At 58.0% G+C, this 14447-nt stretch overlaps 9 protein-coding genes across 9 annotated transcripts; 5 read left to right on the top strand and 4 right to left on the bottom strand.

Annotated features, from left to right (window-relative positions):
- Positions 1-101: 101 nt before the first annotated feature.
- Positions 102-1382, bottom strand: WHR41_08531 (uncharacterized protein; the record flags this gene model as incomplete). Its single annotated transcript, XM_069377135.1, has 1 exon — positions 102-1382. The coding sequence occupies one exon, from the start codon at positions 1380-1382 to the stop codon at positions 102-104; it is 1281 nt and encodes a 426-aa protein (XP_069225695.1).
- A 201-nt stretch (positions 1383-1583) lies between these two features.
- On the top strand, positions 1584-2867 carry WHR41_08530 (uncharacterized protein). The gene is made up of 2 exons (XM_069377134.1): positions 1584-2595; positions 2651-2867. Exons 1-2 carry the CDS (start codon positions 1711-1713, stop codon positions 2681-2683), a joined length of 918 nt encoding a protein of 305 aa, XP_069225694.1. The 5' UTR covers positions 1584-1710; the 3' UTR covers positions 2684-2867.
- A 23-nt stretch (positions 2868-2890) lies between these two features.
- Positions 2891-4498, bottom strand: WHR41_08529 (uncharacterized protein; the record flags this gene model as incomplete). The annotated part of the gene is made up of 1 exon (XM_069377133.1): positions 2891-4498. The coding sequence occupies one exon, from the start codon at positions 4496-4498 to the stop codon at positions 2891-2893; it is 1608 nt and encodes a 535-aa protein (XP_069225721.1).
- Positions 4499-5270: 772 nt separating this feature from the next.
- WHR41_08528 (uncharacterized protein) lies at positions 5271-6564 on the top strand. The gene is made up of 2 exons (XM_069377132.1): positions 5271-5610; positions 5671-6564. Exons 1-2 carry the CDS (start codon positions 5345-5347, stop codon positions 6512-6514), a joined length of 1110 nt encoding a protein of 369 aa, XP_069225722.1. The 5' UTR covers positions 5271-5344; the 3' UTR covers positions 6515-6564.
- A 75-nt stretch (positions 6565-6639) lies between these two features.
- On the bottom strand, positions 6640-7412 carry WHR41_08527 (uncharacterized protein; the record flags this gene model as incomplete). Its single annotated transcript, XM_069377131.1, has 2 exons — positions 6640-7142; positions 7250-7412. 2 exons carry the CDS (start codon positions 7410-7412, stop codon positions 6640-6642), a joined length of 666 nt encoding a protein of 221 aa, XP_069225682.1.
- Positions 7413-8257: 845 nt separating this feature from the next.
- Positions 8258-9556, top strand: WHR41_08526 (uncharacterized protein). The gene is made up of 2 exons (XM_069377130.1): positions 8258-8452; positions 8514-9556. Exons 1-2 carry the CDS (start codon positions 8411-8413, stop codon positions 9363-9365), a joined length of 894 nt encoding a protein of 297 aa, XP_069225683.1. The 5' UTR covers positions 8258-8410; the 3' UTR covers positions 9366-9556.
- Positions 9557-10251: 695 nt separating this feature from the next.
- WHR41_08525 (uncharacterized protein) lies at positions 10252-11253 on the top strand (the record flags this gene model as incomplete). The annotated part of the gene is made up of 1 exon (XM_069377129.1): positions 10252-11253. The coding sequence occupies one exon, from the start codon at positions 10252-10254 to the stop codon at positions 11251-11253; it is 1002 nt and encodes a 333-aa protein (XP_069225710.1).
- A 444-nt stretch (positions 11254-11697) lies between these two features.
- Positions 11698-13047, top strand: WHR41_08524 (Methionine aminopeptidase 2-1; the record flags this gene model as incomplete). The annotated part of the gene is made up of 1 exon (XM_069377128.1): positions 11698-13047. One exon carries the CDS (start codon positions 11698-11700, stop codon positions 13045-13047), a length of 1350 nt encoding a protein of 449 aa, XP_069225711.1.
- Positions 13048-13099: 52 nt separating this feature from the next.
- ARL1 (ADP-ribosylation factor-like protein 1) lies at positions 13100-14441 on the bottom strand. Its single transcript, XM_069377127.1, has 2 exons — positions 13594-14441; positions 13100-13523 (listed from the first exon to the last, which is right to left on the bottom strand). The coding sequence occupies exons 1-2, from the start codon at positions 14113-14115 to the stop codon at positions 13500-13502; spliced, it is 546 nt and encodes a 181-aa protein (XP_069225686.1). The 5' UTR covers positions 14116-14441; the 3' UTR covers positions 13100-13499.
- Positions 14442-14447: the final 6 nt, after the last annotated feature.

The raw sequence follows: 14447 nt of genomic DNA, 5'->3' as shown, positions 1-14447 counted from the left end.
CCAGAGAAAACGACCGTGACATCCAGCACCAACTATCAAATGGCGCATGATGGGCCGCAAGTTGCAAGAACTTGTCTTTTCAATAGATAGATATTTCCCTCCTAGTCGAAAGTAGTCTTCTTTCCGGTCGGCGCGACAATCGCAGTGCTTGCTCTCTGCGCAGTCGCAAGCGCTTTGCCGGGTGCAACGTTTCTCGCATCGATATGCCTCTGCCTGCGCATAGCCTGTCGCTGATCTGCGTCCATCTTCCTGGGCGCCCTCCTATCCGGTACTGCTTCACCAGCATTGTAGTCTTCGCCACGGTCTTCACGCTGACGGGGCGCATGGCGGCCATCTGGTTTGCCACCGTCGCCCGCAGGCTTGCCATATCGCTTCTTGTACCTCGTCTGTGCGTCTTCGGCGAACTCGCAGCGCAGAGGTCGGCCAGCCAGGCGGTTGATGAACCACTTACGCTTCTTTTCCTTGCGCTTCTTGTTCTTGCCGGACTTCTTCTTCCCTTCGTCCTCACCCTCACCCTCACCCTCACCCTCTTCCTCTTCCTCCTCATCTTCTTCATCAGAGTCTGCACCGGACTTGAAGATGTACCCCCTCACAGCGGCAGCCGCAGACTCAACTTCGTAGAATCGTACCCAAGCAAAACCCTTGCATTTGCCCGTATCCTGGAATGTCGCCATGTGAATGTCTTCGATTCCACCAGCCTGCGCAAAGTGCTCCATCAAATCGTCCTTCGTGACGTCGAAACCCAAGTTACCAACAAAGATTCTTTGCGTCGGCTCCTTGCCGTCCGGCGTCGCAGCAACCTTCTTCGCCTGCTCAGCGGCCGTTTGCGTCGGTCGGCCTTCGAAAGACTTTGCATTCTTGATCAACACTTTGCGGCCACCCATGAGCTTTTCAGACAGCGCCATAGCGAGCTGCAGCTCGGGCTCGCCGAGAAAGTCGACATAAGCGAAACCCTTGTTCAGCGGCTTGAAGCCAGGGCGCGAGGGACCCTTCTCCTCGGGCGGTGCGGGCATATGCAGACGAGTGATACTCCTGTCGTCAATGCCCTGGTCGAAGAACCAGGTGCGAAGGGTGTCCTTGGTCGCGCTCCACGGCAGGTTGCCAATCCAGATGCCATACTCGCTGCGCTGGCCAGGTGCAGGCGCTTGCGCAGTGGTAGCAGCAGAGACATCAGGCTTCTCCTCTTCTTCGTCTTCGGTCTTAGCAGGCTTGCTGCTCTTTTGCTTCTTCTCCTTTCGCTTCGCTTTCTTGGACGCCGGTTCGGGCGCGTTTACGTCGATCTCCAGCTCGTCTTCCGGCGCGACGGCATTTCTCTTGCGCTTCTTCTTCTCGGTGAGCTCTGGGCTCCTGCTAGCCGAGCGTTGGCTTTCACTGTCGGACATCTTGGGTGACGTGAGATGGTATGGCACCTCTGACCATCGGCAGAGCGCTTCACGTGAAAATGGCGATCTTGAAAAGTTCTCGGCAAACATGCCGCGCGCAGACACGGACCCTGGCTCGCTCTCCGGAGCCACAATTGCCCGGTTCGCCGACGCCGGTGTGACGACCCCGCGCAAGGCCAATGGTCTGTTGTCACCTCCTCCACTCAAAGCACGCAACCGAATCGCCTATCGCAGATCCGCTGCTAGATTGTGAGTCGGCTGAGGAATATTTCCATACCATTCTCTTGAGCATATCAATCTGCCTTTACCTCTCTTACACATATCTCGTATGAAGCTCGGCCATTTCTTCCGCACCTCTTCAGCCCTTCTCAGACCAACTCCCATCCCAAACCTCCTTAGACACAGCACTGCAGTGCACGCCACTCGCCGAACCATGACCACCGCAATGGGGAAGCGCCTCGAGGGCAAGACAGTCCTCATCACCGGCGCTAGCTCAGGCATCGGCAAGAGCACCGCGCAGGAGTTCGCCCGCACCTCGCCCAAGAACCTCAAACTCATCCTGACCGCGCGCCGCCTGGACTCTCTCAAAGAGCTCGCCAGCGAAATCACCAACGAAGTCGGCTCCGGCGTGCAAGTCCTGCCGGTGCAACTCGACGTCTCCAACGCCTCCGAAGTCGCCCACCTGATCCCCAACCTGCCCAAAGAATTCCAGCAAATCGACGTGCTCGTCAACAACGCCGGCCTCGTGCGCGGCGTCGACAAAGTCGGCGACATCAAGACCGCCGACCTGGACGTGATGTTTGCGACGAACGTGACGGGGCTGATCAACGTGACGCAAGCCGTGCTGCCGGCCATGAAAGCGCGCGGCGAGGCTGGCGCCGGCGACATCATCAACGTCGGCTCCATCGCTGGCCGCGAGCCTTACCCCGGTGGTTCTATCTACTGCGCGACGAAGGCTGCTGTCAGAAGCTTCACAGACGCGATGCGCAAGGAGCTGATCGCCACGCGCATCCGCGTGATCGAAATCGATCCTGGACAGGTCGAGACGGAGTTCAGTGTCGTCAGGTTCTACGGCGACAAGGACAAGGCGGATGCTGTGTACAAGGGCTGCGAGCCCTTGACGCCGGAGGACATTGCGGAGGTTGTCGTGTTTACGGCGGGCAGGAGGGAGAATGTCGTGATTGCTGACACATTGATCTTCCCTAATCACCAGGTAAGTCTCATTTTGTTGCTAGTGGCTTGGAGATGGTGGCTAACCTTTGGTGAAGGCGGCGGCAACTGTTATGCACAAGAAATCGTGAATGTAATCATCTGTCTGACTTGTCTGCTAGGCGGCTGCGACGGTCATGTACAAGAAGCCTTCGAGCACGCCGAAACTGTAGATAGACGCCTCACCAAAAGCATACATGTAGAGGAGCAACTCCAAGATATTTGGCGTCAGCCAACAAACCACACTAAAGCTCAATGGAAACTCATATGCGGCAATGTATTCTCTATTCCGTCCCCTCTCACACCGTCACGCCAGCCAACTCCCAGCACCTTTGCGCCTCTGGCGACCCCTTCTCACACAGCACTCTCGCCACCCCATTCTCCTCAGGATGCAAATGTGCCCCCGACTGCCTCAGCAAACTCACGCGATCCTCCAGCCCAGCATTGGCCGCCAGAAACAGCGGTGTCCTGCCCGCCTTATTCCGCATGTGCACGCTCGCGCCCTTCTGCAACAACAACCTCAACAGCTCCAGATTCGGGCCCACCGCCGCGACATGCAGCGGTACGCTCCCGCTGTAATCCGCCTCGTTGAGCAGCCAGTCCGGCTCGTACGTCAAAATCTCCTTGAAGTGCGCGACGTCGCCCTCAGCGATAGCGTACGACAGCTTGCTGAGGTGCGCCTGGCGCGCGGCCTGCGCGTCGCCGGGCGCCGCGCTTGAGTGGCTGAACTGCGTGCCGCCGGAGCGCGAGGTCAGCTCGCCGCGCAGCGAGACGGACATCAGGCGCGTGACCTCCGGCGTCGAGATGTCGGGCAGCGCGAGCAGGTAGGAGAGCTTCGTGAGGGCGGCCTCGGTCGTGAGGTCGTGGCCCGGCACGATGCCGGCCTTGCCGAGCACCATGGCGGGCGCGTAGAGCGGGCTGACGCTGCCGGACAGGCACTGCGTGACGTTGACGATGACGACGCCGCGCTGGACGGCGTCGCTGAAGATCTTGATGAGGGTGTTGTCGGGCCCGCTCGGGGCGTTGCCCGCGCCGAAGGTCTCGAGGATGAGGCCGTGGAGGCCCGGGACGCGGAGGACTGCGTCGACCATCTCGGGCTTGATGCCAGGGAAGATGCGGAGGCATGCGACGTGCGCGGTTTCCAGGCTGGTTTGGATGCTGAAGGGCTTGATTTCGGTCGGACGGTAGATGGCGTCCCAGGCGACGTGGATGTCGGAGGAGGTGATTGTGGCGAGGGGGGAGAAGTTGGGGGCTGAGAAGGCGGCGAATTGGTCGGCGGAGACTTTTGTGCAGCGGTTGCCGCGGAAGAGTCTGTGGTTGAAGAAGAGGCCGACTTCAGGGATGAGGAAGTGGCCGGCTATGATGAGGGAACCGAGGAGGTTATCTGTGGCGTCGTTCTGGAGTTGGAAGATGGGTGCTTGTGATCCAGTAAGGATGACTGGCTTGCCCAGATTGCTAAGCATGAAACTCAGCGCAGAGCTGGTGTAGGCAAGACTGTCCGTGCCATGGAGGACAACGAATCCGTCAAAGAGCGTGTAGTTCTTATGAATAGTATTGGCAATCTGGGTCCAACCTTTGGAATCGATGGAGCTAGAATCGAGCAGATGCTGGAACTCGAGCACCGAGAACCGCACATGCTTTCCGTACCGGCTGCGGGGAGTCCTTAGACTCTTGAGAGAAACTGAAGGTCCGTCGTGTTCAGGAAATGCATTCAAAGTTCCAGGCGCAGATCCATCATTGAAGGAAGGCCTGGGTGCCATGCCCGCGTCCAGGAATCCTTTGGCTGGGACAAGTCCCTCTGGACTGGATCGCATGCAGATTGTGCCTCCGGTCATGATGATGAGTACTCTAGAGTCCGCAGCTCCATTGACGACGCTCTCTGCGCCCTTCGGCTCATTCAGAGCCATGGCGAATGGTGCTTACGGTACCTGTCGGGTATTGTTTGGTGGCTTGATAAAGAAATGGAAGAAGACCGATAGCTAGGTGAATATCCAAGTTTGTCGTCTGACCTACAGTATATGGACGATTTACGATAAAGACGCTTGAAGGAAGGGAGAGCGGCCTGCGCCTTGTATTATTCTACGCCCTTGCCGGAGGGCTGGCTCTAGAAGGGCGAATGGTGGGTTCGGTGAGGCAGCAAATGCGGTTAGCGTGGTCAAAAACCATTTCCTGGGGGTAATCGCAACTCATAACACTGAGTATGTTTCGGGCCGCCTGCGGAGCTGTGAGCACACGTTCCGATCAAGGAATGTCCCTGACGGGATGTCTTGTCTGTCTTCAGGGCATCGACAAGGACGCGAGCATCTCTCCGAAGACTAGACTTGACCGTTGCAACAAGACAAGATGATTTCGATGGTAATATTGAAGCAGCATCTGGCTTGCTCCTCATGACGGGTTCGCCCACGGAGAGCTCACCCGGTAGTCTGACTACACAGAAATCTACGTGAACGAGAGCTTGATGAAGAAAAGAGTAAGACCAGTTTTTGGTAGAAGGCAACAAGCAATCCGACATTTCCGACTACATGGTAACGATCAGCATGCGAATCGACGTGCCAGCAAGGTAGTCGACATTTCGGTTCTGCAATCAATGGTCTCGGCCGAGGTCGGCTGCGGGTTTTGGCGGGGTTCACGAGCATCACGTCAATGGGTTGCAGCTCAACTTGCACCACCAGGCACGGATTTGTAAGACTATACCTGGGTGCCTCGAGCTGTGTTTCTTACATTTCACGATCAGCTTTCTTCCTTAAAAATCCATGTTCACGTTACGTGCCGCCAGATCAACTTCGTTCCTATCATCACCAACCCGCCGTGCAGCTGCTTTATCTTCACAGCTCTCTCCCACCAGGACAAACACAATCCGCACAATGGCTTCCATCCCCAAGACCATGAAGGGTGTCATCATGGAGAAGAACGGTGGCACTGAAGTACTCCAGTACAAGACCGACCTCCCCGTGCCAGAGCCCAAAGAAGGCCAGATCCTGATCAAGAACGACTTCGTCGGCGTCAACTTCATCGACACGTAGGTGTCACCAATTTCAAAATGAGACCTCAACATATCCTAACAGACATGCCCCCTCAGCTACTTCCGCACCGGCCTCTACCCGGCCCCTCACTGGCCCTACATGCTCGGCCGCGAATCCGAAGGCACCATCGTCGCCACCGGCTCAGGAGAAACCTACAACCTTTCAACCGGCGACCGCGTCGTCTGCCTCTCGGAAGCCACCTACGCCGAATACACCGCCGCGCCGGCCGCCAAAGCGACCAAGATCCCGGACTCCCTGCCGCCCAAGACCGCCGCCGCGGCCCTGCTGCAAGGCCTCACGGCGCTGACGCTCATCCGCGAAGCCTACCACGTCAACAAAGGCGACTGGGTGCTCGTGCACGCCGCCGCGGGCGGCACTGGCCTCTGGCTGTGCCAGCTGCTCAAAGCCGTGGGCGCCAACACGATCGGGACGGCGAGCACGGCGGAGAAAGTGGCGCTCGCGAAGAAGGCCGGCGCGACGCACATGGTCAACTACTCGCAGGAGGACGTCAAGGCGCGCGTGGACGAGCTGACGGGCGGCAAGGGCGTGGCGGCGGTCTTCGACGGCGTGGGCAAGTCGACGTTCGACCTGTCGCTCGACTGCCTGGCGCGCAAGGGCTCGCTGCTGTCGTTTGGCAATGCGTCCGGGGCGGTGCCGCCGTTGGCGATTGCGAGGCTGAGCGCGAAGAATGTGAAGCTGATGAGGCCGACGCTGTTTAATTTCATTGTGACGAGGGAGGAGTTTGACGGGTACACACAGGAGCTGTTTGATTTTATCGTGAAAGATAAGATGGATGTGAGCATTCATGAGACGTATGCGCTCAGCGAGGTTGCTCGCGCGCATAATGATTTGGAGGGGAGGAAGACGAGTGGAAAATTGCTGCTGGACCCGTCGAAGTAGGTTGATCATTTTTGGTCCAATAGCTGGAATTTATGATTGTGATTGACTTGCTTTGGTCATCGTCGCTAGTGCTTTATTCTAACATGTGCTGATGATTTGCTGCACGCATGGCCCTGAGATCGTGCCTAATCTTCGTCTGAAGAATAAGCACCCAATCCTAGGCCCAGGGCAGGAGATGCTGTAACGGGCGGAGGGGATGTGGACAGATCAGGTTTTGCCTTGGTCTCTTCCTTGGTCGCAGTGTTCGTGACAGTCTTGTCATCTGCCTTCGCTTCTGCCTTCGTTTCTTCGGGCTCGCCTTTCTTTTCTCCACTCTCCGTCCTCCGGATCTTCAATCCACCGATCCCCTCCCTCTCCTTCCCCTTCTTCCTCTTCCTAGGCCCGGCAGCCCAGCTCTCCCCAACCTGAGTCGGCTCTTCCGCACCCTCCTGCTCTCTCGCCGCCCTCTCAGCCTCCTCCTGCTGCCTGCGGAACTCGTCGAGGTGCTCCTTGGTGTCTTTCTTCACCGCCGCTTCCCGCGCGCGCGCACCCTCCTGCACGGAGTCCAGGAACTCGATCTCGTCCTCGTCCAGCGAGCGAAACTGGTTGGTCAGGCGCGTCGACTCCTCGAACGCCTCCTGCTTAGCGGCTGCCTGCGCGACGTCCCCGGTCAGCTCGTCGGCGGAACTTGAATTACCTTACAAACCGCGTAGGACTACGATGAGTATGGAAGGAGAGAGGATTGCGGCCAGCCACCTTTATTCGCCTGCAGCGTCTCGTACAAGCTCTTGCCGCCGGCCTGCTTGCCGGCGTCCTGGCGCGCGATGGCGGCGGCGTCCAGCTCCTGCTGGGCCTTGAGCCAGGCGTCGTCGCGCTGCGTCGGCTGCTCGTCCGTGCCGCCGCTCACGAAGCGCGACATGTCTGCTGCCTGCCGTCTTTGCTCTCTCTGGCTCGGCGACGGCTGCGGCCGGCTGAAGGAGAGAGAGGATTTCGTCGATGTGGGCGCCGGGAATCGCAATGGGTAAATGGATCGTGGGTTCGTGTGGCAGGCTGGCAGGCTGGAGGCGCAGTCCCGACGTTTCGCCTGATTTGCTCAGGCGGGCGGGTGTTGCCTCGGCATGTGGGGGTGGGCAGGAGGCTGATGTGGAGGAGGGGTGAACTTGGTGGGAGGGCTGTTTTTTGGGTTGGCGGGTGGGATGGGCTGGGCAGGGCAGGGGAAAGTCCAGGCGCGCGGCCGCGGCGATCGGCTGTCGGAGAGCCTCATGTTGTTGCTTTCGTTATTCTGGATTGGGAGAAAGTCTATAGATTTACGCGAGGAGATGCTCCGTCTGCTGGCGGCTGAGCCGTGGACCGCGAGCTGCAAAGGGCGTCCATACCGCAGACGCGCTAGTCGATAGCTGGTGCTCCAGTGCAGGTACACGTCGTTTCACCTCATCTGCCGAGTGTCGTGAATTCATCCAGGTGGCAAGACGGCGGATGGCGGACGGCGGATGGGCAGAGATACGGCAGCATCGCAGGCCCAATGATGGTGGCGGGCGGCGGCAGGGCATCCGAGAAATCATCCTCTGCAGGGTGGATGCGCTGATGCAAGACACGCTCGGTCCCACGTGCGCTACTGCTGCCGCACGCCATTCAGCCTGAATCTTCCTCCAATCATTGTCTGCGTGGCGCGCTTGGAGGGGCAGCAGGGCGGCGGATGTGTCGCGGTGACGATGGTGGGGCAGGTTCGCAGCCAGGTGTTCGTGAGCACTCGGCCTCATGCACAAGGCCACCTTATCCAGGAGCTGCGTCAAAAAAGTCGCCTCGCCCTCGCTTCAGCATTCTTCTCTCCTCCTCTTCTCCATTCATACCCCATCCGACTCAGCTCAACCCTCACAAATACAACAAAACTTTCTCATAACACACAACACCGCAACCATGGCCAAGAACTGGACTTCCGAGACTTTCACCCTCAACACGGTACGTTTTTGCTGAGGAACAACGCCTCGAGAATAGGACACTGACTCAAATCACTTCACAGGGTGCGAAGATGCCCGCCGTTGGTCTCGGCACCTGGCAGTCTAAGCCCAACGAGGTCCGCGAGGCCGTCAAGGCCGCTCTCCTCGCCGGCTACCGCCACATCGACACTGCCCTCGCCTACGGCAACGAGCACGAGGTCGGTCAGGGTATCAAGGACTCTGGCGTCCCTAGGAGCGAGATCTGGGTCACCACCAAGCTCGACAACCCCTGGCACAAGCGTGTGGAAGAGGGCATCACCTCTTCCCTCAAGGACCTCGACATGGACTACGTCGACCTCTACCTCATCCACTGGCCCTCTTCCACCGACCCCGCCGACCTTAAGAAGCACTACGAGGACTGGGACTTCCTCAAGACCTGGCAAGAGATGCAGAAGCTCCCCGCTTCTGGCCGTGTGAAGAACATTGGTGTCTCCAACTTCGCCATCAAGAACCTCGAGAAGCTTCTCAACGACCCGACCTGCAAGACCGTCCCCGCCGTCAACCAGGTCGAGCTGCACCCCAACAACCCCAGCCCCAAGCTCATCGACTACTGCGCGCAGAAGGGCATCCACTGCACCGCCTACTCCTGCCTCGGCAGCACCAACAGCCCCCTCGCCAAGGACGAGACCCTCAAGCAGATCGCCGACTCCAAGGGCAAGTCCACCGCCCAGGTCCTCCTCATGTGGGGCCTCCAGCGCGGCACCTCCGTCATCCCCAAGTCCGTCACCGCCTCGCGCATCCAGGACAACTACCAGCTCAACGGCTGGAGCCTGACCGACGAGGAGATGAAGAAGCTCAGCTCGCTGCCCGACCGCTTCAAGGTCTGCGGCGACGCTTGGCTGCCCGTCGAGGTCTTCTTCGGCGACGACGAGTAAGAAGATCGACTGTGACGAACAGCATGGAGGCTCGAACCACGCGCAGTCGTGGCTAGGGCTCTCTGATGGCATTTTGCAATGTGATACGAAAACAACTCTTCATAACCAGGCGTTTGTGAATTAGCAAAAGTCAGATAGATGTCGTACGCGACAATTTGATCTCTCAAGAATCATTTCCGATTTTACACTCGCTTTGTCCATGTTGCTTGCTCCCATACTTCGTGTTTCCAACATTCCTGAGATTGCTAGAATTGTCATATGTTCTCCGATGTTGAAAGTACGTTGAAGCATCGGTGTTTACCAATGGATACTCTTTGTTGATGAGTCGATGCCACATCAGATGAGAGAGCGCTGTATCAACCAACTTGCTAGGATGTATAGCATGTGCATTCGGCCTCAGCGCTCAATCAGGCGTCAAGTCAGGCACTCAGAGCTGAAGCCCGCCAGCCTAGCGCGCCAAGGCCCGGTCAGCTTTGCGACTTCTTTCTCCAGCCTTTCTAGAGCTTTCTACCTTCCCCATCCCCTTACACCCAAGCGCCCAAATAATCCAGTTGCGACCATTTCCTAGTTTCTTGTCATTCCTTTTGATACCCCGGAGTACTGATAGCCACTCCATTTGCATTATCAGCGAGGTATGCGTCCACCATTCTCCTCTTACTTCCCCTCCGATTCATGTCAAGATGAAACACCAGCTGGCACCAGTCCGAGAAAGACTTGTACTCTTTTTACTGCGGATAAGCTTTGCGAACACATGTTGTTCTGTTCTGATCACTGCATCATTAATTGCATTACTACACGCCATTCGATTCGTCGTCCAATGACTAACAGCATGGAAAGAACAGAACCGTAGTTTAAATAACCCCATTGCTGCACGTACTCCGGCACAATGGTCCTCCATAACCCCAACAACTGGCACTGGGTGAACAAGGATGTTAGCGAGTGGACGAAGGAGTACCTCACCGGGGAGCTGGTCGGTCTCAAAGCAGAGAAGGGCGGCCACACCGCGGAGGTCAGCAAAGTCCTGTCAATGGACGGTGATGTCGACGTGTCCCAGCGCAAGAACAAGGTCATCACCATCTTCGACGTGAAGTTACAGCTAGAGTACACCGGCCGCGTGCAGAAGAGCGAAGAGGAGAGCCAGGAAGTGAGCGGCACCATCACCATCCCGGAAGTTGCCCATGATACCGAAGAGGACGAGTACGTCTTCGAAGTAGAACTCTACGGTGAAGACTCTTCAAAGCAGCCCGTGAAGGACCTCGTGAAGGCACAGATCACCCCGCAGATCCGTCAGAAACTTGTGAAGCTCGGCCCCACGCTCATCGAGAAGCATGGCTCGGGCCTCCAGCACGCTCCCGGTAGCAACCCTTCGTCTGGTTTCAGCACGCCTAGGACGATGCAGCAGAGCTCCATCAACAAGCCCAAGGAAGAGTCGAAAAGCTCCTCCACGGCATCCACCGCCGCCGGCGCCGCCGTCAACGTGACCTCCCTCAGCGACCAGCAGGAGTTCCGCACGACCGCGGACCAGCTCTTCGAGACCTTCACCGACCCGCAGCGCATCGCAGCTTTCACACGCGCGCCACCCAAGATCTTCGAGGGTGCGAAAGAAGGCGGCAAGTTCGAGATCTTCGGCGGCAACGTCTCCGGCGAGTTCTCCAAGCTCGACAAGCCCACGTACATCGAGCAGAAGTGGCGGCTGGCGCAGTGGCCACAGGGTCACTTCAGCACGATGAAGATCAAGTTCGAGCAGAACGACGTCGACGCCGTGACCATCATGCGCGTCGACTGGGTCGGCGTGCCCATCGGCCAGGAGGAGCCGACCAAGCGCAACTGGGAGGAGTATTACGTGCGCAGCATCAAGACCACCTTTGGCTTTGGCACTATCTTGTAAATGAAGAGAAAGGACGAGGACGAAGCGATGAATGAAAGGCATCCACGAAGCAGACGATTAAACTAAATTTACAATCAATTCAATGATGTGAGGGCCGCTGAAATATGCGGCCCCAGAATCTGCAGACTATGATTTATTCGTATCACTGTTTCCATGTTTGCTCACTTAATATTCGAAAAGCACATTGTTCTCAGTAACATTCTCTAGCCATATTCGAATGTTTCGACGACCACTCATTCGCCATTTTCCCAAAAGATGCTGCGCACGTGACCTTCGTTGATGACATCGGCGCGCGGCTTTGGACACAGCGGCTCTGTGGTGGGGCAGGCAGGCGAGGCAGCCACCAGGGTCCACGGCTGGCTGCGTCAAGAGACTTTTGCCGTTTCGATTCACGGACTTCGAAGCTTTCTGACAACCACCCATTTTCTGAGAAAAGCCGCCAAAATGACCGCCGTCCCACCCTCGGACGGCATGGCCAACCTGGACATCTCGGGCAAGGAGGCCCCAGCCCAGGCCGCGGCTGCAACTGGAACCAACGGCCAGGCCGAAAATGGCGATTCGGACGACGATGAAGCAGACGAGGGAGAGGGTGCCGCCGCCCCTGGCGAGGGTGCAGCTAAGAAAAAGAAGAAGAGAAAGCCTCGCAAGAAGAAGAAGGCCGGCGGCGGCGCGGCCGCGCAGAGCAGCCCGCCGCGCACCGAGGTCTCGAAACTCTTCCCCAATGGCTCCTACCCCGTCGGCGAGGAGGTCGAGTACCTGAACGACAACACCTACCGGACAACGAACGAGGAGAAGCGCGCGATGGACCGCGACAACGTCGAGTTCCTCACCGAGTACCGCCAGGCGGCCGAGGTGCACCGTGAGGTCCGCAACTACGCGCAGCAGAACATCAAGCCCGGCATGAGCCTGACGGAGATCGCGGAGATGGTCGAGAACGGCACGCGCGCGCTCACCGGCCACCAGGGCCTCGAGGAGGGCGACAACATTCTCGGAGGCGTCGCTTTCCCCACGGGTCTCAGCTTGAACCACTGCGCCGCGCACTACACGCCCAACGCGGGCAACAAGATGACGCTGAGCCAGGAGGACGTCATGAAGGTCGACTTCGGCGTGCACATCAACGGACGCATCGTCGACAGCGCCTTCACCGTCGCCTTCGAGCCCAAGTACGACACGCTCCTCGCCGCCGTCAAGGACGCGACCGACACCGGCATCCGACTTGCGGGCATCGACGCGCGCCTCGGCGAGATCGGCGAGGGCATCCAGGAAGCCATGGAGTCGTACGAGGTCGAGCTGGACGGCAAGACGCACCCCGTGAAAGCGATCCGCAACCTCAACGGGCACACGATCTCGCAGTACAGCATCCACGGCGGCAGCGCGGGCAAGAGCGTGCCGATCGTCAAGTCCGCGACGACGGAGAAGATGGAGGAGGGCGAGGTCTACGCCATCGAGACCTTCGGCAGCACGGGCAAGGGCTACGTGCACGACGACATGGAGACCTCGCACTACGCCAAGGTCGCCGACGCGCCCAAGGTGGCGCTGCGCGTGCAGAGCGCCAAGTCCCTGCTGCGCACCATCGACAAGAACTTCGGCACGCTGCCGTTCTGCCGCCGCTACCTCGACCGCCTCGGGCACGACAAGTACCTGCTGGGCCTGAACAACCTGGTGCAGAGCGGGATTGTCCAGGATTACCCGCCGCTTGTGGATGTGAAGGGCAGCTACACGGCGCAGTATGAGCACACGATTCTGTTGAGGCCGAATGTGAAGGAGGTTATTACTAGGGGCGACGATTATTAGGGGGTCGGACTTTGTGAGGAGGTGGGGCATTCATTGTAGCGTAGGAAAAGCATCGGTCTTGCGAGGAGGGGGTTTCTTGAATCGAATAACGATACCATGATTATCATCACTTAACAGTGCAACCTGACCTTTCCACCTCGGAATTTGAAGTAACCCCACACGCCTCGGTTGAGCAATGCGTTACTATGCTGTACATATCCACGTCAAGAAATGAGACAAAATGTAAGACGAGGTCACGCGACCATCCGAAACGAGTCGAAAATCGAACATTAAGACCTCCCGTTGCCCCGCCGCGTCTGTTGCGCGCAGTGGCTCTCGATAATGCATGTCGTCTAGATCTCTTCCCTATGTTCATTTCACACCCCAGCGCCATGCAGGTTGTTGATAACAACGACAAATTTCAAACAAGTTTCCCATCATCCAAAAAGCCCAGCCTCTCTTTGGTATAACGATCATGAGTTCTCGCCAACCGTTTGCTGTGAAAGTTATAAAGTCAGCAATCGAGTCCCTCGCCTCCCCGCAGAACGGGTATGTTCACAAACTCACCACAAGCCAATCCATCCCCTCATTAACCCCCCGCCCATCGACCGCACTACAAGCCATAATGCTCCAATTCCGATCCTTAAGCTCGCCCAACCTCAACGCCTCGCTGATCTCCCCCGCGCCCTTCGCGCCGGGCTGATCCTGCTTGTTCGCGAAAACCAACAACGCCGCATCCCTCAGCTCCTCCTCGCCCAGCATGGCCGCCAGCTCCTCCGCCGCCGTCCCCAGGCGCTCGATGTCCGTGCTGTCGACGACGAAGACGACCGCCGCCGTGTTGCTGTAGTAGCAGCGCCAGTAGGGCCGGATGGACGTCTGCCCGCCCAGGTCCCAGACGTTGAAGTTGAGGTTCTTGTACGTCACGGACTCGACGTTGAAGCCGATTGTGGGGATCGTGGTGACGACTTCGCCGATCTTGAGGCGGTAGAGGAGCGTCGTTTTGCCCGCGTTGTCGAGGCCGAGGATCAGGATGCGGATTTCTTTGCTGCTCCAGAGAAGGCGGGTGAAGAGGGAGAGGGCGGAGCCCATCGTTGTGTGTGGTTGTGGGTTTGTTTTCGGTGGGGAGAGGTGAGGTGAGACGGGATGGCGGTTGCGCTGCGATGGAGTGGGTTGTGAACCCCGTGCGTGGTCGAGTGAGCTGTGCGGTGGTTTGAGGCTCTACACTTCGATCCAGGGATAGGGCGGAGGTTGTTCGGCGATGGGTCTTGGTCTTTCAGGACGGGCTGCTTTTAAGTTGCGACTCTTTTGCTGACGGGGTATCAAATTGCGCTGTTCGCAAAGGCGGGGAAAGGAGAAAACAAAGAAAGCAAAGCGTGGTCGGGGCTACACTCTTCTCCAGGTGTTGACAAGTCGTTCGATGA

The sequence above is a fragment of the Cladosporium halotolerans genome, assembly GCF_011745625.1.
Source record: "Cladosporium halotolerans strain TM138-S3 chromosome Unknown Sca47, whole genome shotgun sequence".
NCBI lineage: Eukaryota > Fungi > Ascomycota > Dothideomycetes > Cladosporiales > Cladosporiaceae > Cladosporium > Cladosporium halotolerans.
The sequence above is the reverse complement of the archived record's forward strand: the minus strand, read 5'-3'. Positions and strand labels throughout refer to the sequence as shown.